Source organism: Calonectris borealis, chromosome 7 (genome assembly GCF_964195595.1).
Source record: "Calonectris borealis chromosome 7, bCalBor7.hap1.2, whole genome shotgun sequence".
NCBI classification, from domain to species: domain Eukaryota; kingdom Metazoa; phylum Chordata; class Aves; order Procellariiformes; family Procellariidae; genus Calonectris; species Calonectris borealis.
Window position 1 is genome coordinate 7,186,666 of NC_134318.1, and position 24,932 is coordinate 7,211,597.

The window sequence follows — 24,932 nt, forward strand, 5'->3', positions numbered from 1 at the left end:
GCGGAGCCCCGCGCGCCATCCTGCTGGAAGCAGGCCATGCAGTCCATTTAATACTATGAGCTCTCTCAGGCTTGTACCCAGCAAGCGTCCTCCCTCTTGAGTGCCTAACTCTCTCTGGAATAAATTACTCCTCCTGTAGCCTTTGGCTACTCGCTCCATGCCAACTCTGCCACTGCATCAGGCTCGCTCAGCGTCTGCCTCTCTGGGTCTGTTTAAGCCCTAACTTCTAAAGGGCTTCCCAAGGGACCTGCCAACTTGTCCGCATCCCCCAGGTTTTCAGGCAGATTTACTCTAGTCGCAAAATCTTTTTAAAAGCTCCTGGCATCAAAGCATTGCTGCAGAGAAATTACGAAAAATTGTAGTCTGGGCATGCAGCAGTCTCAGCCCAGTTTTATCAGTGCTGGGTACACCTCCTTGTCAGCCCTTTCTGGAAGGGAGCAGGGAAGCACTTGCCCAAACAAGAGCTGGACCCCCAAAATAGGATCCAACCTCCAGGGCCAAGAAAGGCAGGTCCTCTAACATGACATATTTCATCCAGAAAATTGCCTGAAGTAAGAGCTGGCTGCAACTGCTAGAAAGCTCCCGAATGCTTTACAGTGCGCAGCTCTAAGCTCCAACCATGCTGGCTGGTCTAGGCTGAGGACTTCTAGAGGCAGAGCCCTCTACAAAGAGAGTTCTCTCTCTAAAAGAGATTAAACTGAGACCAAGAGCAAAAGAATGACAAGCCACCTTAACCCCCTCAGTACAACACAGGATGAGAAAAAGGGTCTCTCAGTAATTTCAAGACTCTCGAAGTTCTCACCAAAAACCCTGCTGCAGTCCCATGGCAGCAAATAAGCTGCAAAAAAGCAGCGACCAGGAAAAGCACAGAAGAGGGAGATCCCACAGGATAGCAGGGCTGCAGTCATTTTTGACTCTTAACCTCTCCCTTCTCCGACTGGGAGAAATCCAATTCTCTCTTAAAAGCATTTAAGGCAGCCTAGCTTATACTTAGCGCACCATTTATCCCGCAGTACCTTTGCTTTCCAGCATTTAGTGAATAGTCATCAACCGCTTTGTCATATATTGTCCTGATATCGTCCAGGCATCCATTATCCCCGAACGCTCCCCACTCCGTGTTCACGCACATCCGTCCTTGCTCACCGTCCACCATCTCTATGTTTCTCATCTCTTCCATGTAACAGGCGTTGCTGCCAGTTCCTGAAAGAAGAAAATACTGAAATTACTCTTTTGTTTGGAACAAAACAACACTAGTACAAGCACGACAGCCCTGACAAAACCTGCTGGGGGATCTCGAATATGCTTTTTCTGAATGATGAAGTCAAATCATCATTTGAAATGTCACAAAAAAACCCTACTCTTCAATAATCCTGAATTGAGGGAGAATATTACTGGGGTGGTGCAGCGCTCAGGGTGGCTCAGGGAAGAAGAGGCTCACCCAGGCCAGCTGGGCTGAGGGTCCCATGCTACAGGGAGGAGCAGCAGTGCGGCACTTTTGGCACACCAACCCTCACGTCCTCCACAGCAAGCAACCAGCTGGATTTTGAAGTTAGAACCACCTTCCACAAAGCCCATGGACCCACAAAATTCAGGGGAAAATTTGCCAAACTGAAAACCTCAGCAAGTTCTGAGGCATCAGGCAAAGAAAACCCCAAGGGTTTTACCAGCTAATTGCAGGGTATTTTTTAGTTCTTGCTTGCTCTTTTTCTGATTCAAATTGCTTAAATAGTTTCTCTCGCAGGAAAGTTACTTCCATGTTGAAACGATGCCATATCTGATTCTGCTTAAAGGGGATCCTAAGGAGCGTGGCAGTTACAAAGCGCTCCATGTACACAGAGGCCTTACGGAGCAAAGCTTTATTAGCAAAGAGAGGATAGCTTTTGCTCCTACCTGGGGCAAAAGTTTTCTTGAAGTTGCCTACCAAACGCCCATTTAACCCTGCATCACGGATTATGCACCAATTATATCAGCAAGTCTGTTTTCCTTTCTGATTTTTTAGGGTACTATATCAATAAAGCCTGAGCAAAAATAGATTCTCCCACAGTACTTCCCTGCTGCCGGAGAGCTGAGCCACAGCACAGGTTTTGGGGGGGAAAGTCTGGGCTTGCAGATTGAGACCCAGGTTTGCAGGATCAAACCAGACCAAACCCAGTTGTGGATCATCAGCACTGGCCAACCTCCCAATGCCAAGTCTCGTCATCCAGAATGAGCTAAGTAAGGGCTGCCTGAATATGTGGATACCTATTAAATACAGGCTGTTAGACTGACAGGCTTTTAGATGACCTCCTGTTGCCAGCAGATGAAAAGCAGAGACCTGGTCTCATCAGTGGCCGTTTCCAAAGCATTCAGCAGCGGAGACTCAAAGCATCAGCTCTCCTGGGCAGGAGAGGTGGCACTGGGCAGAGACAGAGCACCAGCGTGACGTGAACTCACCCTTGCAAGAATATTTTTCCCTGCCAAGCAACAGCGGGAAAGTTCACCCGCCTCCCGGCACCGGGGAGAGCAGGGCGACTGCCGGCTCGTGCAGGGTCCTCGGCGAGCACCGTCAGCCTGGCCAAGGCAATTCAGGCAGGGCAGGAGGAGCCGTCAGAGCCCCAGGGCTTTTGCTCTCATTATCCCAGACGTACCCAGGCCACGTCCAACCCCCTGCTCTGCACACCAACGCGCTGGCTGGAGAGTGTATCTGGCAGGGCTGCAGCAGACCGTCCTCAGAGGATGCTCTCAGCACCCCAAGGACACGCTGTCCTTCCCGCAGGGAAACTCTGTCCCTGAAAACACGCCACCGACGGAGCTGCGCAGACACGGCTTCCTACCCACGCACCACTGTGCTGACTCATCCTGGACATTTTCCAACTGTCTGGAGGAGAAATCGGTGGCGTTTTATTTTCCTACAAGCCACCTCGCAACGGAAAGCGTTCTTAAAGCTTGCCGGTGCCTCGTCCCCTTCTCTCCCACTGAAAACTCATTTCTCTGGAGAGCTTTGGGAATTCACACCGCCTCGTGCCACAGGCACCCCCAGCATGGCATTTGCAAAGGCATCGGCAGTCGCCTGTGGAATTATTTCAGCTGTCTCACTGCTGGGAAGGGAGCCGTCAGTCGCTGCACTTTGTCTATCAGAGCTTTCCATCATATGCCGTTCGGGAATTGTGGGTGTGCTTTACAAGTTTATTCTGAGAGACCACATGCTCAAGGGAAGCTGTGGGTTACCTGAACAGTTTGGCAGGCTAAACTAACAGATACTCCAGGAGCTGCTGAGGCTACCTGAGCCCACGTTTGCTCGCTTCCCCAGCAGCACAGTGCCTTCCCAGTTAAAACAGGCAGGATTTGTTCAGCATTACAGCCTATGCTTATCTCAACTGATCGTGCACAGCACTAAGCTGGCTGTTGAATTTTGCTCTTAATTCCTTCAGCCTGTTTCTGAAGGGACAGCTGTTCATCTCAAAATCTTTCACTCCTGGGCACCCTAGCTATATTTTCAGTTAACTACAGGGATGCCTCCACGAGAATACAGACAGATGTGTCGATGTGCTGTTAATAAAAAAGTGCCAAATAAAAAGCGCCAAATAAAAAGCAGCTCTAACACATACCCACAATGAGTCCGATTTCACAGTTTGGGTCTTCATAGGCACAAGTCATCATTGTGCCCACTGTATCATTCACCACGGCCACCACATCCAAGTCAAACTCCTTTGGAACAGAGAAATAAAACAGTGAGAACTCTGGGTTTGGGGCAACCCCTCACACCAAAGGGGACACAAAAGGAGTACATCATATTGTTTGGAAACAAACAACTGAAAGTACCAGCCTGATTTTACACATGCAGAAATAGGAACTTCATCTACTAGCAGGCAGCTAAGGCTCCTCGCATGCTCTACCTACAATAGACTATGTCTTCAGAAGAAAGTGTATTCCTGGCTGTTCTCTTTGGCTTAGATATATTTAAGTACAGATCTTGTATATAGGCACATGGTAGAGGGCTATCACCATTCTATATTACAGCAGTGCGGTAGCAAATCCAGCAGCAAAGGTTTTTAAGATCCTCTTTTCACTTGCTGATAAAACTCCACTAAAATTAATGCTCTCTCTCAGGCTGTTTTTCTTCCCTTCCTAGAAAGATTCAGCTAAGCTGCTTGAGGCTTTTTCAAGAACAAGAGTTGGGAGGGGGGAAAAACTGTCATTTAGGGTGCACTGAGGTGGATTCCTGCAGTCACTACATTGAAAACTCTTGCCTTCTCCATGCTCTGATACAGTGAAAATTGCCACAGGGTTTGAAACAGACCTTCTACCAAATTTAGCAAGTTAGAAGTCTGTGGGGAAAAAAAACAAGCAATGAAACAAAATCCCCAGTGTGGCTCATTTTGAGTAGCAATTTCGGTTTGGTGGCTGAACTCTCCCGTTTCCACTGCACACCCTCTAGACCATCCTACGTGGTGGTCAGGCTACGTGCCAGCATCAGAGCCAGCACAGCCACACGGCGTCGGGGGCTGCTGTACCGGGGGCTGCTGCAAGGCAAACACCTTCTGTGCAGGACAGGAGGCACACAAACCCTGCGAGAGGGAACCAGCCTGGCCAGAGGAAGTCTGTCAAGTCTGGAGGGGAAGGAGAAGTAGGAGGAGAAAAAGAAAACGAAAAACAAAAGGAAAAATCACCTCTCTTCTTTTAATTCCTTCTCTTAGCAAATACACCACATCTTCTCCCTCACAGTCTGTAGCTTTGAAGCCTTTTGTCCAATTGAGAAGGATACCCTAAAAAGAAAGAAAATAGGTTATCAAGTTTCCTGGTGCACTATAGATTGCCCCAAAAATCCTGCAGTCCTCTAAGGGACTATCACTGGGCATTTCTATCTGATAACTTCCCTGCATTTGCTCACCTCCCCAGCCCGTAAAAGCACAAAATCACAACGCTTCACGCAGGTGACCGCAGATTATCGCACACCGCAGCTCCGACCCCACGGTCCCAGCAAATTGCCATGAATATTTACGGCCAGTTGGTACACGGTCTCATAGAAGCCCTCAGCTCAAGGAGAAGGTTCTCCAGTATTCACCAAGATGGGTGCTACGTTTTGCTGAACAACCTGTCTTCTCTCTCAGTCACACTCCAAAGTCTCCCTGGCTTGACCAAGCCTCCTATCATCAGCAAGATGACAGCATTTTAGAGCTGGACATTTGAATGCTGCTCTTAACATCACTGCCCATTTCCTCCTTCCTTGTATATGAATATTCATCTTATTTTCGCTAAGACTCAAATGTTATTCTGTACATGTGACATTTCAAATGTTTAGTGTGAGGTTATATAGAAGAGTCTCTATGAAAAGAATATTTCTTTATATATGTGAAATTGCATCTAAAACTACTAATCATGCTTGGTCTCCAAATTTCCAGAGCAATGCAACAAACTCAAAAAAAAAAAAAGTGTGACAGAAACAACAAACTCAAAAAAAAAGTGTGACAGAAAATATGTCTTTCTTCAAAAAAAGTGCTAAGTAGACAGGAAACTACTAACAGCTGCACAGGTGGAGTTGGTGGAACTATGTGGCAGTGAAGAAGTTAAACATGAAAGCCAAGAGAAAAAGGGTACACTAGACAGGGACACGCTGCAGGCTACACTGTCACCCGCAGGGTGACATGGCCGAGCGGGCCCTGGTCCATCCGCTCCATCTGGGGAAGCCACATCAGCTGGGGAACGGGAGCTGGCAGCAGGGATGGACTTCTGCTTACTGCTCACAAAACTCGGGAAGTACCACAGTCTCGCAGGTTTGTATGATTGGAAAAAACTCGATGCCTTAAAAAAAGAGATATCACCATCATGGAAAATTTAAATGCTCTTATCCGTCACAGCCATGGGCTGAGCAGCATTTGCATTACTACCTTTAAAGGAACTATTTATAGGAGCAGCTGTACTGGTCAGGGTCAGAGCATGAACCCTCCCCTTGTACAACCTCCCTGTAAGTGTCACATAGATGATACGAAGGCAGAGAAATCAGGGCTAGCATAAGCCCAAAAGCAGATTCAAAACATACTAAGTAACTTACAGCATCCAGACTGGTCTGCTTGCAAGGGAAGGAAAACGTGAAGCCAAGAGGAAGACGTGCGCCTTTTATCCCCATATAATCCAGGAAGTCAGAAATGCAGGTAACGATGTGATCAAACAACTTTAAAGAGAAAAGTCATGCATTTGAAGTTGTACATGTTACACGCTCTTAAGAAGGTATTTAAAAACTAGCAGTGCTGCCAAAGAGAAACACAAATACTCACCTCTTCTCCTGTTCCCTGCATCACCTCTATAGGAATGGCATAGATCTTGTTGTGCATCTCAACTGTTCTCCTTTTACCGCTGCGGATTTTCACCAGCAGAACTCTAAAGTTTGTCCCTCCAAGGTCAAGTGCCAGAAAGTCTCCATTCTCTGTAAAAGAATATGCCTGTGTATTTAAAGAACCATAAGCAAAATCTTTAAAAGTGCTTTCCCCAGAAAGCATTTGATATAAAATCTCTTAGAAACTTTCAGTTGGGAAGATCTTCATCAAAGGAGGATTTTAGATGCTGCTTTGATTATTCCAGCCCTTTTTTTTTTTGTAGTTTTTGGTTTTGTTTTGTTTTAAACCAACAAGAGAAAGAGGACCCACACAACTGTTTCCTGAGAAAAAGCAGAAATTTGGCCAGCCAAGGGGAAATGCAAAGAACTTCCCAGGTTGCGAGGACAGGGTTCGGGTGGGTTTGGGTTACGAATCCAGCTGTGCTTTTCTCCCCCGAAGCCCTGGCTTGCTTGCACCCTGGGGCAAGGACATGGGGCCGGGCTGCCAGCAACCGGCACAAGGGCAGCACAGGCTGCCCTGCCCGGGCTGGGATTTCCTCCTTTGCACAGCTCAGGAGGCTCCTCTTTCATTGCACCAGATCTGCTCATCCTACACCAAACCCAAACCCGATCGCTGGGAGCCCATTTTGGGCACCCCGCAGCCGAGCCGGTGCCCTCGCTCCAGCGAGGGCATCCCTCTACCTGTTCCATCCGGCGTGCTGCGGACGAAGGTGGGCAGCATTTTCACTTTGGCAGTCTCATGAGTCTTCTTCTTCAGCCCCGCTTCCATCTCCGCTCTCATCCTCTTCTTCACCTGCAGCAGCTGCTCGTGGGTGAGTTTGAACTCGGCCAGCGTCTCGTCGATGAGCCGGTGCTGTTCCGACAGCCGGTACGCCACCGCCGTCACCATCGCTGCTCCCTTCCCACTGCCGCTCTCCGACAGCAGGAACCGCACTTCCGAGTCAGGCACCAAGCGCCGGGTGGTTTTGTGCAAGCGCCGGGCGTACCTGCGGGGAGGGGAGGCTGCAAGCCCGCCGTCTGCATTGCCTCCCCCGCGGCCCCCAAAATCTGTGCTGCCGACACGGACCGACTGCAAGGGGAGCGAGGAGCCTCATCGCACCCAAACTAGCTACAGCCCCCCAAGTAGGAAAACTGCCAAGGAAGAGCAGTTCTTCCCTGTGGCCTCTTTCCTCCTGAATTTCTAAGAAAAGCCAGCAAAAAGCAGTGGGGAGCATCAGAGTCTCATCCCCTGAACCTGACTCTAGATGGGAGAAACCCCCTGGCTTCAATGCTGCTCCGATCTCCTCTCCTGGGGTCATCAAGCTGTCCTGAACTCACTGGTTTAGATGGTGTGGGGAAACAGTTCAGAAACAAAAATTGCCCATGTATGTTACCTTAACACACCCTAGACCTAGCTATCTGGAAAAGCTAGTCAAAATAGCATTCTTGGTAACTTTTTGGTTTGCCAAAATTTAATGTTTTGCTTTACCTAAGGAAAATATTTTTTTCAACAAAATAATGAGAAACTGAAAATGAAACGTTAAACATATTTCTCCTTTCAAAAGTTTCCTCATAAATGACGCTCAGCCCTCCCAGCTCCAATGCCAAGGTATGCCCTGTATGCTGTGCTTCTGCTCCCCCTCGGTACCCACCTAAATCCTACAGCCGAGACTGGGAACTGACTTGTGATCACCAGTTATTATTTACTAAATAAAAGCCTTTTACCATGTGTCCACAAACCACACCCGCGCACTGCATATTTCTTCCATTTCTTTACTCTGAATTTGGAAACCCTTACGCAGGTGCTGCGCTCCCAGCACACAAGGCCAGCAGCCACTCCCAAACATCCCCAGCATTCGGGCTTGGGCACTGGGGTTATTTTTGATACTAAGACCCACACCAAACCCTGTTACCAGGGCCAGGTACACCCACAGCAGAAGAGCTCAACTTCCTCTCTGATTTCTACATAAATCTAAACAGCTGTTTGATTAAAAATGTTAACTTTCAAGATGGGGAAAAACAAGACAAAGCCAGTTTTTAAAAGGCCACGGAAATGTAAGCACCAATTTTTTCCCCTGGTTTCAAAGTATATCTTCAGAAAAGACTGAAAAAAAATAGGGTTCAGCGCAGCCATTTTCAAAACAATTGAGTTTAAGCTGAAAATGGAGATCAAGGTGCATTAATGCAGGTCTCCTCAAAGCCCAATCCACAGGCACAAAGTAATATTTTGTACAAAGAAACTCTCCTTCCAAGAGGTCTATTGAGATCCCTTAAGGTATGTACTCAAATCACCACAGTTTTCACTGATATTGCAGTATTATCCAATTACTCAGGGGTTTTGGTTCTGTTCTTTGTGGTTTTGTTGTTTTTTTAAAATCTCACCCTACTTCTTCACTTAAAGACATCTCTCTTTTCCACTAAGCTCCCTCTCTCAGACCAAACCCCCACACCCACATTTCGGGTTCCTCATCTCACACGCAAACCGCACAAGTTTGAGGTGACATCTTGGGGTTACACGCTCGACCCTTTGCAAACCAGAGGCCGTGGCGGGTGAAGAGCGTTAGCGGCAGGAGCAGAGGGACTCACTGCGGATGCATCTTGTAGAGGGAGCCATCGACCCCGACGGTGGTCCGGAGGCGGCCGACCCCTTTGTTATCCCGCAGCTGGTTGAGGATGGCACCCAGTGTAGAGGCTACCAGGTTGGCCGAGCGGAAGGACACGATGGTGCAGACGTGCTGGACGGCAATGCAGTCCTCGTGGGACGGCTCCACCCCCAGGCGGGTTAAAATTTCTTTGGCTTTGTTCAAACCTTCTTTGCTCCTACAAGGAGAGAGCAGTAAAGGGTACTCCTTAGTGAGGGAGCTACAAAATGTAGGACTGAGGCGTATCCAACCATGGGTGTCCCTGCCTGGGGTTTGAGAAAGGGGTCAGAAAGAAAATTTCTTAGACATCTGGACTGGGAAGCTCCATGAGGCTTGAAATAAAGTGCTCTAAATATGCATTCATTCATAGATGGGAACAGCTTTCCATTAAAGCCTGGTGCAAACATGCCACCTACAAACCATGCCATTCCAGGCACTATAGCAGCCACCCTATGGGCAGGATTAATCCCAGATGTACCCAAGAGCCTGCCCTCCTTCAAGTTGGTTTCCCACAAGGTAGGGGGTACATTCCCACCAGAGAGGTACATCATGTCACTGGAAACCTGTCCAACGATAATCACGTGCAATTCTCTCTCCAACACGGACCGCATTTTCGTTGTGCCAGATGATCAGACCAAATCTCGTACCCAGCAAGCTTCCTCTACTCCGAAAGTGAACGCAGAAAGCATGGGACCAGGACCAGCCCCGTCCTGCGGAGCCGGGGCATCCCCCAGGAGCACAGCCTGTGCGGTAGCTCGGGCTGCAGTTGGTCCCCAGACCCAAAGCAGAGCAGCAACCTCACGACAGCTCCTTCAGCGCACCCCCGAGAAAAGCACCAGCCCCACAATTCAGCACAGGCCTGAGCATACACCTAATCCCACGCTCGCTCGCTCATATGTCTCAATAAATTAAGCCCAGTGTGAAAAACAAAACCCTGAGCGAAAGTTGCCCAAGTGATTTCATCCTAATGGGTCTCTTTTCAGGCTTTTACAACTTCACTGAATTTCTGCCTCTTGCACTGCATTTTCCCTCATTAGCACCCAGCCTGAGAGCAAAGTTTCTGGCAAAATTTATCCACGTCCAGCTCGGTCATTTCCCAGACAAAAACACAAGGAGTATATCTTGTCATTACTAACTGCACTCCATACATCTTTTAAAGGCCTCTTCCTAGCATTTGAAGCTGCACAGGGATGAGCCCCCCGCTTATAACCAAAGTGCTCTTCAGGAAAGGAGGTGGGATTTCAAGGCAAATTTTGCTCTTAATAACTGAATTTCTCAATAACTGCATTTTCTTCATCGTTGGTCAACATTACACTGGTCCATTACATGGACCTCTGTGGTTAAGACGAATGAGCACACACATTTAACGGAAAGCTGTTCAGATAAGACAGTCTGCAGGGACAGGAGTAAAACGGGGCAGGGGGCAACAGGCATTGCAGAAGTTACTGGCTGTTCCCTTGGCGCTGCACTCGCCATCGACAGTACCTCTATACGCGTGCACCAAAATCAGCAACATTTCAAAAAGAAAAGCCAGCCCAATGACTACAGTACAAACTATCCCAGCGATGTGAATTTTAAAAACGCAGGGGGAAGAGCCAGTAAGTACTGACCAAGGGGGTGATGACACCATAAGAAACCAACTGGCACATAGCTCAGAGGTCGCCATGTAGCACCCGGCACTGCCTACGAGACTGAATGCTCTGCCTTGTCACGCTTGTTTTCTTTCTGCCCAGCGATCCCGTGGATACAGCAAGGAGCAACACAAGTATTTGCTAGGAGGCACTGAGCCAATTCACTCCCGTGTTTAGCTGGGTAGCAACTTCTGAGTTTTTGCGAGCAGGGTGAGAGGTAGCACAGCGCGTACCCTGTAGCTGCACGGACTGGTAGGCTTTCGTAGTTCCTCCCAACACAGAAAAAGGGAAAAATCTGGGGCAGGAGGGCACAGACTGTCTGCTGGGGGTCCCCACATGCCAGATCTGCGCTTGCACTGGAGGATGGCAGCCACCCCCAATGCAGCACATCGCCCCACAAAGCAAAAAGAGATGCTGGAAAATTAACAGTCACTGTGAAACCCAGGGGGTGAAAAGGGATAGGTACTCACTTTTCTATGGCAGAAACGTGCTTCGTCTCAAACTTCCCTTTGGTGAGAAGCTCAGGGGTGATCCTTCCCTCAAAGAGCAGCCCCTCCTTGGCCATCTTCACCAGGATGAGCCTCACCAGCTCCCCCATGTACAGCCCGCTGACCATCTTCTCAAACCTGCAGGAGGGACAGCAGCAGTCACCCACCCGTCCACGAGCAACACTGGGAGGCAGAGCCCAGCTGCGGCACCGCACCGCCCAGCTCAGCCTGCGGTTTGCCTCACCACAGGCAAAGTCGAGCCTTCTTGAACTGCTGAACTCATAACACAAGTGGAAAAGGGACCACAGAGCGGAAAACAAAAGAAGCCAAGCTCACAAATAACTGCCTCACTCACAGCTGCTTCCCAGGATTAAGGGATCCACGGTCGATCTCTCGATCAAACTCGGTCCTGATGTCTTCGAGCGAGCCATCATCTCCAAAGGCCCCCCACTCCGTGTTAATGCACATCCTGCCCTCGTCCCCTTCCACCAGGTCGATGTGCCGCATCTCCTCCATGTAACAGGCGTTGGTGCCAGTGCCTTTAGGGAAAGGACATCAGAAGGTGCTAACCAAACAGGCCAGGCAAAGGGAGAAAAGCCACGTGCATGCTGCAGCAGCAATGTGCGTTACCAATGATCAAGCCAACTTCGCAACGCTGGTCATCAAAACCACAGGTCATCATAGTCCCGACGGTGTCATTCACAACAGCCATGATATCTGCATCGTAGTCCTGTGGAGGAACAAAACGTTACTTGGATCATATGGCTCCCCTGGAAAGTGCTGCTTGTGTTTATCACCGGTTTGCTTATATCAACTAATTTCACAAGGAACAGGAGACAAATAATTTGTCTGAATACCACAGCTCATCTTTTTAAATATCACCTGTTCTGCCTGCCAGTTCCCTATCCCATGTACCCAAGAAGACGACGAGAGCAGACGAATGCACCAGGCAGACAATAAAACAGCAGTAGCATAATTCTAGAGAGCAAAGACCTGCTCTCACATAAGCACCCTAGGCAGGAAAGAAAAGGGCTACACATGAGGGAGGGAGGAACTCTGCAGTTAAACATCCTGGAGTAATTTGATGCAGTTGCTTGAGGAGTCAATCTAGGAAATATTCCCAAGTTACGTATTTCTCATAGAACTCACTTAAAACACCTAGGAGTTTTATTTCAAGTGAAGATTTTAATACAAAAATATAACCAAATAATGCAATTAAATAAGCTATCCAAGCTACTCATTCCTTTCCAGCTTCTTCAGTGTGTTATTCTACCTGATACCAAGTCTGATGATGGTAACTGACTATAGTAATGTTGTTCGGTGACAGTAAAACTCAGGTTTGCTTAAGAGTCTACAACTGCTCAAACAGAGCAAATACTGCCCAGTTTCCAGTTAATTTGGATGCTGAGGAATCAACACATCACCTGGCTGCAAGCGTTACGCAAACCCAAATTCATTCCACCTCACGCTCAGTGCCTTTTTATTTGTTTAAATCAGCAACCTGGTCACCTTCACCCTCTATAAAATCAGCAGTGAGAAACTGCAGGGAGCAACACAGCTCACCGAGCCTGAAATCCCCCTTCTCTTCTACTCTGCTCCTCTCCCGCTCCCAAGCAAGGCAGTTGCACAACTCAGCTGAGCCCAGACCATGAGACGCAGTTTCTCAGGAATGGGACATGCCGGTATCGCTGAAAAGCTGCGGCACTGACACGCAGCACTTTCTCAGTTTTTGGAGAGTGACAAAATTGCCAGTGACAAACTACAACATAGTAACTCAGTTTTGTGCTATGAGGAAAATCACAGCTTCCACGTAGCAACTCTGACGTCGCTCCATTTTCCCAGCAAACGGCAAAACCGCACATCTTCGTGCAAGAAAGCAGAGCTGCACCAGCACTCAGGATCACGCGCTCAAGTCAGTGACACGAAGGGTGGTCCCTGACAAGGAAACGCCAGTTTGCTGTGATACAGAGTTAAAAAAAGAATGGAGTACAATTTACCCCGCGTTTCTTGATGGCCTTGTTAAGCAGCCTGACAACATCTGCTCCCTCCACTCCACTTGCTTTGAAGCGTTTCGTCCAGGTTATCAGAATACCCTGATAAAACAAGAGAGAAATATTCAACAGGATGCCACCATAAGACACAAATGGATTTTTTTTTCCCTTAAAAACAAGATTTTACACTTCAAATGCATCTTCAGGTCTCTCTTCTTATATGACCTAACAACCCAACCCGAGACAATTGGCGGTCTTTGATTCTCATTACTGTAAGATGAAAGATGGGAATTGTTCTCCCCTCCCTTGCTAGAAAACGGTCTGTCTGCATTTTGTATTTTCAGTCCACTCTTCTCCCTGTTACTCCTCGACAGTTTTTCTTGGAAAACCCTGTAATCCTTTTGGGCCATGGAAATTGACTGCTTTCAGAAAAAGCTGACTGCGCGGGACTGACTAAAGAGAAGGGATGTGATGCTTGTACGTCCAGGACGTGGCTGCAGCGGGGATCAGACTGCTGCACGTTTGCTGCCTGGAGTCCCAGCTATCTGGGCTTGTTTCACTGTGGGATCATGTTTATGGGTTGAGGCAAATGGAAATACTGGAAATGTGGCAATGTATGTCTCCAACTTACAGCATCGATCAAAAAGGACATCCTGGTATTGAATTCCTTGTCTGCAAGCTGCCATAAAGAGCCTGCAAATCCCCCAAGGTAATGATTACAACTGATTTTTTTTCTATTTAGATAATGCCCAGCTGATTCAGAGCATTCAGTATGTAAGTAAATACTAATAAAAGAAAGAAAAGAACATTGACAGTAGTCAACAGGAAAGACGACTCAAATCAACGCAGCTTTTCATACCCACCACAATATTCAACATCTATCACAACAGGAATCCAAGAAGCTAAGAACCAGAAAAGCTGAAGCCTATAGGCACAAGCAGCCATCGCCCATACCTCAGCCTAAAAATCAACTACATGTCTTGGGCACATTCGCCCTCCCAACTGGGACAGCTACAGGGGACAGAGGGGTCAGGGCAGCTCTTTCCAGACCAGGAGGTATTCTCCTACCACTAAATCACGAACCCAGTTTGCCTAAGTTTTGCCACTGTGCTGCCCTCGTTAGCATCATTTAGAAACCCAGCAAAGCCCCACGCTGCTGCGCAGGGAAACCACGGGCAAAGCCCACTCCGCAGGCACAGCTTTAATGGGCAAAAGGGCCCCTTGTTCCACGTAACTTTTATCATTCAGGGAACTGGTCAAACCACACTGGCAAAGAGCAGCTCCCCTCGGCGTGACCGGCCGCTGCGCTGGAAGGACTTTTTGCTTCGCCAGCAAGGCCTTGGCAGCAGGGAGGAGCCCTTGGAGCGCAGCAGGGCTGAGCAGGACCCAACCATGCGGTGCCACCTTGTCACCCTCGGAGAAACCAGGGACCACCCTGCCTCCTTCTGCTCACCAAGCACAAGAAACCAGCAGGCAAGCAAGCACAGCCTCACAGAAGCAGTAATCCTGGAATACATCTGGCCCACAGAATCCAGAAAAACTGCATATTTTGGGTAAAATATCACAAAAACTCTCAGAAAGAGAGTTTTATTTTTTGGGTTTTTTTTTGTTTTTTTTTTAATTAAGAAACACCCTTCCTTGTCTCTTCCTATCCTCCTCCACTCTGCCACTGCTCATCTCCAAGTGTCTACAGGTGTCCCCCACCCATCCCACGTGCCACCTGCCTGCCCCTGCCCCACACAAGCATGATTTCATCCCAGTTGGCTTCAGCAAACCAGCCCGCAGACCAGCGCCTTTCGTCACGCAGCTAAATTTTCTCAAGGGCAACTCAACTTCACAACCACATCCCCAGCACGACTCTGCTGCGGTCAGTAGCCTGAGCCTTACCGTGCACCACGGCCAGATTGGAGACCTGCACCAAAATCAACTCACCCTTCTGAATCGATGCAAGAAAAGGCAGCTCTCTGTTCTTAACTACGTTCAGACCCTGAGTTAGTAAGCACCCTTGGTTTCAGCTCTCAGCATCGCTCAAGAAGTATGAAATGTAATAAAAATCATGCCTCACCTGGCCCTCCTCAGCACCAACACCTGGGGAGCTGTTGCACCAGGCTAACCTAGAGACCTGCAAGCTAGAAAAGCAGGTCGTGCTTTAACAGTGCAGCCTCTTAGCGTTTTGTGCGGATTTAACTTCCCTGCGTTGATTTGCTACACCATTGCCATAGCAATGCTGTACCAGGAGGCTGCTGAGTCATTTGTGATATAATGAGCAAAAGAAGGAAAATACCGTAGCATCCTTGTCATGGGAATCTCATCAGTCACTTCATACAACGCTGGTTATTTCCATCCCTTTTTAAAGCAGGTTGCTTCCAGGTGGCTTTCTCGATTGCCCTCAGTGCTGAGCACCCAGCCGGTGGCATGGCTCAGCGCTGCTGCTCAGGAGGGAAACCCTGATCCGGATCGGTGCGGGCACTTGTGAAGTTCTGCAAAATCTGAGCAAATGCTGCTGGGCTGGGTCCTTCCCAGTTACACCCCATGGAGAGGTGAAAAAGGCTGCACGGGAGGCAGGAAAAACTGCTGCCGTGTTTACACGGTAAACCATAATACTGAGGAGCTCAGGCAGAGGCAGTACAAAACATCAGATGCCTCTTCGTCATCTCTTAACCAGCTCTTTCAGACAGAAACATAAACACAAACATGAAGTCTGACAGTGAAATATAACACTCATTTATCCCAAAAATGAGACCTGTCTGGGATACTGCTTTCATAGCAGTGTTCTAATAACATGGTAGCTCTTCTGCATGTTAAGAAAATTGTGAATTTTCTTACCTCATCTAGCTTGGCTTGTCGACACGGGAAAGAAAACGTAAACCCAACTGGTAATTTCTTGTCTTTGATTTGTTGTTTCTCCATAAAGTCTCCCAGGCATTCAGCAACATGATCAAAAAGCTGTAAGAGAATGAAAAGTATAAAACCACCACAATTAGAGATACAGTTTCAGGGAGAAAATATTTCAAACTGCCTTTGAAAATTGTACTGGGTGAGGGGAAAGTATCTGCTCTAAATTTTTAAAGATATAAATGACATAGCTATGAAAATACTCTCGGGCAGTGTATATTAACACCTTAATAATCAATAAATTATGAAATACATTGTCCTCTTACACACCTAATTCTGCACGGCATCTTTTACACCCATATAAAAACATTTTTCCTGAAACAAGGGGTGTGTGGCTCTCATGAGCCTGCCATAACCCTTCCACTTAACATTTAATGAGAACACAAACGTTCTTTTAACCTTTCAATAACAGGAAGGAGCATCTCAAAAGAACATTTGGGATCCAGTCCCACAGGAGGTTGAGCACTTTTACAGCGATGCAGAGAAGATAACATTTGCTTCACTCAAGCATTGCTGAGACCAGAGAACCCAGCACTTTGCAGGAGCCTCCCAAAAGGACATCATCTCTCAATTCTATTCCTGAAGCACACAACAAACAAACAAAAAGGAAACCCAGGGGATTCGTCTAAATATTTTACATGCTCTGAGAAACAACCCGAAATGGCAACATTTTCTACATTTTTTAAAATGCTGAACTATGCAGGCAGCCTGCACCAGGCTCGCGGGTACCAATTCCCACCCAGACACCTCGACGGCCCCTCGATGGCACCCTGTGACAATAGCACTATGTGTCCCCACCAGCCAGGCCAGGAGCCAGGCGTGCCAGGGAGCGTGTGGGCACGAAGGCGAGGGATGTCCCTCATATCAAGCTATTTGGAAAGCCCCTCAGGTAGATCGCAACACTCAAAGCTGAAATCAAGCCCTAGCAATTGAAGCAACAAAAATACACATTTGTATCTACCAGTACCAAAAAGCCAGACACGCCTTGAACTGACCCATACCGCACATGGATGTCAAACTATTAACAAGTCGCCGCCTGCCCCAGAAGATAACTCTGCTTCACATTTTAACTCCCTGAAAAAAAAAACCAACTCCAACCCTATCTGCAGCATTGGTGGGACAAGGCCAGGAAAACTGCCCAGAAGATTGGGAATAATTGGGAGGGAGTACAAAAAGATACCTGTTGGTTGCAATTAGCCTGCGCAGCTTTATTAAGAACAATTTACAGAGTCTCGGAGAGACGGGAAAGCACTACAGACAGGCTGCAGCAATTACAAAAAATTAAGAGGAATATTTTGCCATTCAAAGCATGTCAAGAAGTGGTGTGTGTAACGTTACCATTTAACAGAGCACCTTAAACCCATTCTTAAAATGAGGTCAGACTTGATTAAGCAGAAGTACAGTAGTTTCCCAGGGAACATGTTGCCATTCATGGTCCTGGGCAAATCAAGGACATTTCACTGAGCGCAGGCAGTGAAACGGCATGGGAAAGCAACATACGGTGCTGCTCTTCTATAAGACTGTTTTCAGTTGTCCAGATGAGGGAGAGAGGAAAAGGAGTTATGAAAAGAAGAACTATAGTTAAGGAATAAAATACGACAACTTCTCCAGGAGGAACACAGAAATAATAGGAGCGCATGTTTTTATTATGCTTTCCATCTGAAAGCATCTTGCTAAATACTCAATCCTACTAAACTTTCAGCTGCTCCCAGCATTACAGATGATAACCAGGGGCCAACCTCAAACCCCTCAGGAATTCAGAGAGCAGGAAGCAGAAATATTGACTGTGGGTGTTGCTACAAAAATCCCTCTCGTGCAATGAACCACGACTGCATAAGAAGAGATGAGACCCGCTTTGTAAGTCCAACTGCAAAAGATCCCTGGGCATTCCCAACACACTCCGGGAAGTCCATGCACCTGCCGGTGTTTGCCCGTGCAGTCCTGGCACGACCTGCCGAAGCTCGCCTCCGTGAGTTAGCATGCACGCTTGCTGCAAGCAATGCGCCGTGAGTCATTAGGGCTCTGGGCTGGCAGCGGGGCGCACGCGAGCGTAACCCATGCCGCAGCCTGCACGGGCAAACGCGGTTAACTATTAGCCACATTCTTGACACCACAGTAGCAGTGTCTAGTCACTAATGCACAGTCTGGCTGTGCTACTGTTTTTAATAAAGCACAGAGGGAAGGCACTGCTCAAAAGAGGGAAAGAGAGAGGCATTTATTCATTTTGCTACAATTGACAGCCATAAGAGTTGTGCTAAGGAGACTCGAGGAAGCATCTGTATGTGCCCGTGCCTGTATTAACATCCAAACCTTACAAATGCCAAATAACTCTGAGGCAACATTACTAAGTTCCTGTGGATTTCATTAAAGTAGGGCAGGCGGATTGAGGGGAAAATCCAGATTCCCGTCCACCCACAGGTGTGCGGTGGGGAACAGCGTGAGCCCAGTATTTTATCAAATGTCAAAGAGACGGACAGAGCGAACGCCGCAGCCGAGAGGAAAGGACCAGTCAGATTTTACACCTTTATAGACCTGAAGCGATATAACCACGAGATGCTGAGCAATATGATATCAGGCTTCATTACTTCCTCTGGCCATGAAGTTGCCTGCTCAGGTTGGACTCCAAGAAGTCTCCACAAGGATGCATTTGGCTGGCAGCCAGCAGACTTTGGCAAGTAACTGAAGATCTGAGCTCAAGCTCAAGCCCCTGAATGGGGAAGATTTAAGGAGCAAGGAAACTACAACTTCAGATGGGGAGAACAGCTACAAATCCGTAACCTACCCTCCAGTGGTGGCAGAACACGAAAAGCAACACCAAAATCAATCCTCAGGCATGCTCCATTCGCTGAGTTAACACGGAAGACAGGCTTCTTACAAATTTTAGACCTGCTGTTACACTGCTGAAGTCAATGAGAGTTTTGCCCTTGACTTTGACAGGGAATTGTCTCTGACCGGCAAAGCTATCAGCCTGTGCCTGACAGATGGGCAAAAATAGAAGTTGGAATGCAATGAAGTAGAAAATATCAAAACGAACCATGCTAGTGAGGCATGAAGCCATAAATTGCAATCCCTTCAATAAGCTGATTATGTATTAGGCTTTAAGAGTATAATTCACTGAAGTTAATTGCACAGCTTGCTGAAAAACATATTAGTAGCCTACCCCGCACAGGCAGTTCAGTCCAAGTATTCCACTAATCTGGCTCAGAGATTTCAGAGAACCTCCACCGTACGCATCAGTCGTATGCGCCAAATCATCACCTGCCTGTGCACCTCCCGGGCATCCACCCTGCTTCCCTCTGAAGTCTCACAGCAAGCATTTTAGTCGTGGTTGGATATTGTCATGGGACAACTTCGAACCCAGATGCAATTCTGATGATGCTTCTAGTTCTCCTCTTCTTTTCCTGGTACTGAAATAGTGGAGCGACTGTCCCCCCAGGGTCAGTGGAAGCCCTGCGCGCCTCTCTCTCAGTTTAAAAGCCATGACAAAGCCTATCAGCCTGAGCTCCACGCTGCTGGCTCCCGACAGCCAAACGGCCTTCGGATATTTAAAAACTAAAACGTAAACACGACAAAGCCCTGGAAAGAATGCAGACCTGACGTCTTGTTTCCTGGCTTCTCCTTACCACCCTTATTGTGTCTCCATCAAGTCTCACCTTCAGTCAGCCTGCCTTGCCCCCCCCGGCACAGACACTTGCCCCCTGGGTGTGTGGGCAGCCCTGCTGCTTGTCGGTCTCCAGCTCCCGATGGTCCTCGACGGACAGTCCTCCTCGACGGACAGTCCTCCTCGACGGACAAGCAACCCCGCGCCCCAAACCTGCCTGCGGGCAGCCCACCCGACTTCCCTGCCTCCACCAGCAACAGGCAGCTCAGCTCAGCTCCCCTCCAAAACCATTCCGTGGGAAAACCGCTGCCAAGCCGCTCTCCATCATTTACCAGCAGTCCTGGTACAGACAAAGAGCTGTAGTCGAGTCTGTGCACGCTGTAGGTGCAACTGTTAAGATGCTAAGGTCATTCTTGTGGTTTTTTTCTAAAATGGCAGTGTGAAAGCAGCTAATCTTTAGAGAGACGTCCTAAAGAAGAGGTGCTTACCCGTGTTCCGCTGCCGTGCATGATATCTTCAGGCGTATTATAAATTTCGCTTTCCATTTGTACCGTCTGCTTTTTTTCATGCGATACCTTCACCCGCAGAATTCGGAAATAAGAACCACCAAGATCCAGTGCAATGAAATCTCCTTTCTCTATGTGGAAAACAAGACACAAGTGATTAAAAACTGTATGCAATACAAATCTGGGAAACATCAAGCTCTTAAGTATAACGCATAGACAAAAGTCCAGTGCCTACGGCAAGGAAGTTCTAGCTGCAGGGTGTCCACGTGAAGCATCAACCTGATTCCCTACAATTTAACAAGAAGTTGGTGCAATGGCAACGCCAACCACCACTGATACACAGGCACCTGCAATGAGGGTTCATCCAAAAAGAATGGACTAACAGTGGACAGTTTGTACCCACATCTCATGATGAAGCTGGCAGAGCAAAGATCTCAGGAGAAAGCCAAAAAGATGTTGAAAACGGAGACAGTAAAATGAAGGGATGCCAGACCACTGATGAGCAATCTTTTGCTGTAAATGAACCTGTGTCATTTTGGCAAATAACAGTGAACGGTGGCTGGATTGTGCACTACTCTAAAATCAACAAATTACACACAGATGTAGTTAAAGCAGGAACCACTTATTTCACTCCCAGAAGCTGATATTCACTGCAAACTGCAGTCAGATAACAGAACTCAGAGAAACGACAGTCTGAAAAATCACAGGGCAGCCCTGCGCTGCTGCAGGAGTTACTCAGAAGTTGTGATCCCTTGCACAGAGCTCCTAAATAACTCCCCAGGAGCCAGGGAAAGAGTTAGGATACCTCCATCTCCCTCTGTGGTGGAGAGGGATTTGGATTTCAAAGGTCTGAAGCCAAATCCACTACACCCCCACCTCCACGGACTCCAGGGTGTAATTCAGGCGACAGAGGCGCGTGGTCTGGCTATCTGAGGAACGACACTTTCAGTACCCCCTGGAGAGCAAGGCAAATATATTTGACTGAACCGCTTGTGCTATCTCACCTTATCAAAGAGGGAGCAAACAAGGACAGAAGCTGTTGAAGTCTGCAAAAAGATAATATTTAGGGAAGCAGTGTGCATAACTTATCACACAGAAGTGCGTGCCCGGGCTGCAGTTAATCACCGAGGCTCTTTGCAAGCATTCGTGTCTGCGCACGGCATCCCTGGGCTCATCGAGGCTGCTTCGGAAGGTGGTGAAGCAGAGGCGCACGGCGCTTTCTCGTCCTGGTTTCCTCACCGATTTGTACCTTTCTGTGGCGTCAGAAGCGCCCCGTGCCACCGGCGGGACGAGCTGCCTCCCCCACGTCCCGCACCACCAATGCATATTGCCAGTCCCACCCTGCAGCGCTCTTCGGCCTCTTTTCATTCTTCCTTCCAACTTTAAACTATGACTTTGGGGAGGCCATTCCCAACATCACCATTTTTCTATTTCTACCTAAATTCAATGTGGAAAGACTTCTAGCAGTTGGGAAGACGGGTACCTTTAGATGTGTCACCTCAAACTTTGACTCAGCTCTCAGAGCCTTCTGACCCCACGCTGTCACCAAAATACCAGGTATGCAATTTATCCATGAGGATTTCCAAAACCAGACTCGCCTCCGAGATTACCCTGCCCAATCTCAGATCAATACTCCTAAAGTCTGGCTTAGCGAGCTGCTGCTCCTCCTCACCGCCCCATGCACCTCCAGGAGCCCCCTCCCGCTCAGCAAAGCTGATGAGCTGTTTGAGGCGTCCCTCGGGGCAGGACCTCTAGCAGGAACAGCCGGAACAGCCTAAGAGAGGCAAAGACACTGCAAAAGCCCTTACGGTTTTCCACGGTTGCAGTGTAATTCAGCAAACAAAACACTGTCATGTGAGAAACCACAAAGAACAATAAGCTCCGTACAGAAAAACGTAGCAAAACAACAGTGGGAGCCCACAACTCCTAACAAACCTCCTAATTTTACCGCATTGCAATGCAACTTTTCCTTCTTGCTGCTTAAGACACAGGCAAACTCAGTTTGCCGAAATACAGATCTTACAGCGCTTCCCCACCTGTTTCTGAACAGCGTGGCTTTAAACATCGCTTTGCTCCAGTACAAATGTAATTTAAAACGTGAACATATCCAAACTGTAGATGCAGTTTCTTATATCGGGTTCAGCATAACAAATTCAGTAACTCACAACCCCCTTTGCCGCAACAAGACCGGAAGCAAAACGTTTACCACAAGTGTCTCATTAAGCCAAATACCCGAATAAGCTTTATCGTATGAGTATCATTTGTCGAATGCAAGCCATTACTTCCAATGAATAATGGAAAAATCAACACTGGACCAGATGGCCCTTTTCCAAGCCTAAACACACCTTGGTACATACCTCAAACAAATACTGCACTTCAGAAATATCTTCCCTGGCAGTAAATTAACAGATTAGCGTGTTTGATTTCCAGCACCATTAAGCTCATCACAAGGAAAAATTTATTAAGAATTATCCTTTTCAGATAAAAAGAAAAAAGAACTCTGAACTAGAATGTAAAGCTTTCTGTATGTAAAGTAGCAGTTTTCTTTCAGTGTACTTCAGGAATTGAACCCAAGTAGCGGCATTTAATCTATGCTTTACAACACCAAGATGCAATCAAACCTGTTGTAAATTCATTTAGGAAGATCCTTTGAAAGCATTTTGAATTAGCTTGAGATACCATTCTGGGCACTCTGGACAAAAAAACTCGTGGCTTTCGTAAATTAAGCAACTCTGAATGAAGCAAAAAACCCTGCTAACACCAACATCTCCAGAGCCTCCAAAATTATTACTCAAAAGCTCCTTGTTAATAAAGCACACAAGCACAGATCTGAAACTAAACAATAGTATTTTTCTGAACAGTCAGCTCTCATAATAATAATCAGACTCAGAGGAAAGAGCTTACAAGGCAGTAATTAGAGACAGCCCAGAGAAAAGGGCAGGCTTTCAGCCCCTGGCTTTTACGGAGGGACAGCTGAAGGCAGAAATTGCCATCAGCCGGGAGCCGAACCCACACTTCGGGCACAGCAACACGGACACATCCGCAAGGGCCCCCCGAGCCTTTTGGAGGAAGAGGGAAGGGGGCTCCGCGCCTGCCCCGGCTGCGTCGCTGCGACGGCCGAGCTGGACGTGGCAGGCACATGCAGGTGAGTCAGGGGAAGAAATGCCGTGGCACCCACTCACAGCAAATATTGCTCATACCTGGCGTCAGAACATGCCTTTTCTAGGCTAATAATGGAATGGTTTTGCCTGCATTTCTAACGAGACACTCGCAACATGCACATATACATTATTATCGTGTTACACGAAAATCGTCTGGGGCAAAGCACTGCCTTGCTCTAATCCATGCTGCAAATACGCTGCCCACAGCGTGCCTGTCCCCGAGAGGCCGGCAGGAGCCAAGTGGGCACAGGATCAAGAACTGAGCACCCTGTGCACAACACACAAGGTTGCTTTTTTAAGTAAGTGTGTAATACATGATCTGAAATTAATGCCTTGACATACAGACACGCATACGCTCGGACCACTGCTCTGGCTCATGCTTGGTCCCACCAGCATTCAGCAATCTCTCCCACCTCTCCTGGCCGGGCGCAGATCCCCTTTTACCTGTGCCATATTGCATCTCAAAGTCTCCCTGGTTTGTGCCACGGAACAATTTGCAAAATTATTTGACTCGCTGCAAGCAGCTCAGCTTTGCTAACCTGCAGTGCCTGACAGAGCAGGGTACCGGGGACAGGTCTGTACTCAACTGAACCCAAACACGCATGAAGGAAAAAACGGGGATTCCACACAAAAGCCCTCGCATCACCTCACCTGCAAACCCTTGGAGCAACCTCTGCCCGTGACCCAGCTGTGTGTGGCAGCTTCTGGCTTTCTCAACAGGCTGCGAATTTCAACACAACATTTCAACATAACAGCCAGTAAGTGCTAAATTAGGGGAAACACAGGATTCAAGTTTGTGCTTCCTTTGGTTTTTTTTAGACAGAGAATCATGTTTCAACTAAAAAGCTTAAGGTGGCAGAAAGCAAGAGCAAAGCTGAACTATCAAAGATTTCCACCTGCCAGATAGCACCAGGCTTCATGTTCTTTCACCCAATAAATTCTTGATTTTAACTCAAGAAGAGCCTCAAAACAGGTAACCGTGTATGCAGTTCTTGCAACTGTGCAATTTCTGCACACAGGGACATAATTTGTGGTAGGCACCAAACTACAGTTAGCCAATTCATGCTACATGAGAAGGAAATCCAGTGTTACCACTAAATAATAAACAGTATTACATACTGTTTATAAATATATTATATAGTCTATATATAGTATTTATTTTTTTATAAACACTAAAATAAGTAATAGGGGCAATCTTGGTTTCAAATACCAACACATCATCTTTTTTGTTTCTGATAGCTCTTTGTGCCACTTTTATCAGGTACAGTGAGCACAGAAAAACCGAGTCCTACATCTGCATGGAAAAAGCTTAGAACACCAAAGCAGCAGCTTTCGAGCCATACACTGCAGCTCTCTTGAGTTCTGCGAGTTTGCCCTAAGACAGTCTGCAAGAGGTAGCTACGAAAAGCAAAACGAATGCCAGGAAACTCAGATTCAGCATATAAGGGTTCACACTTCCACTGGGGAAAAAATAAGGAGGAGAAGAGATGTTGAGTCAAACAGCAAATGACTAAAAGCCACTGTATTTGTTAAGAGTCTAGATGAGTGTGAATTGCATAAATCAAAAATCTTCTTGTATGAAGTATTGATTGTTGGCAGACAAATCTCAGCAAAAATGTATTGACTGTTAGCGGACTGATTGCTAGGAAGGGCTCCTCCATTGGCATCGAAGTGGGTTTGACACAGGAATCACAAAATCCGACAGCCTCTGTGGGAACAGACCGG

At 47.5% G+C, this 24,932-nt stretch overlaps 1 protein-coding gene across 4 annotated transcripts in view; it reads right to left on the bottom strand.

Annotated features, from left to right (window-relative positions):
- The window catches only part of LOC142084085 (hexokinase-1), a 38,318-nt gene that overhangs the window by 6,132 nt on the left and 7,254 nt on the right, over positions 1-24,932 (bottom strand). For 3 of the 4 annotated variants that reach the window (XM_075154172.1, XM_075154174.1, XM_075154173.1), the window contains exons 3-15: positions 20,029-20,177; positions 15,871-15,990; positions 13,051-13,146; positions 11,684-11,783; positions 11,409-11,592; positions 11,036-11,191; positions 8,879-9,112; positions 6,995-7,299; positions 6,255-6,403; positions 6,032-6,151; positions 4,650-4,745; positions 3,588-3,687; positions 1,017-1,200 (exon numbers count right to left, since the gene is read on the bottom strand). In XM_075154172.1, the coding sequence (XP_075010273.1) occupies positions 1,017-1,200; positions 3,588-3,687; positions 4,650-4,745; positions 6,032-6,151; positions 6,255-6,403; positions 6,995-7,299; positions 8,879-9,112; positions 11,036-11,191; positions 11,409-11,592; positions 11,684-11,783; positions 13,051-13,146; positions 15,871-15,990; positions 20,029-20,177 (1,993 nt within the window). Of the gene's footprint in view, positions 1-1,016; positions 1,201-3,587; positions 3,688-4,649; positions 4,746-6,031; positions 6,152-6,254; positions 6,404-6,994; positions 7,300-8,878; positions 9,113-11,035; positions 11,192-11,408; positions 11,593-11,683; positions 11,784-13,050; positions 13,147-15,328; positions 15,831-15,870; positions 15,991-20,028; positions 20,178-24,932 lie in introns of those variants that run through there. The other variant, XM_075154175.1, reaches the window with a different exon arrangement.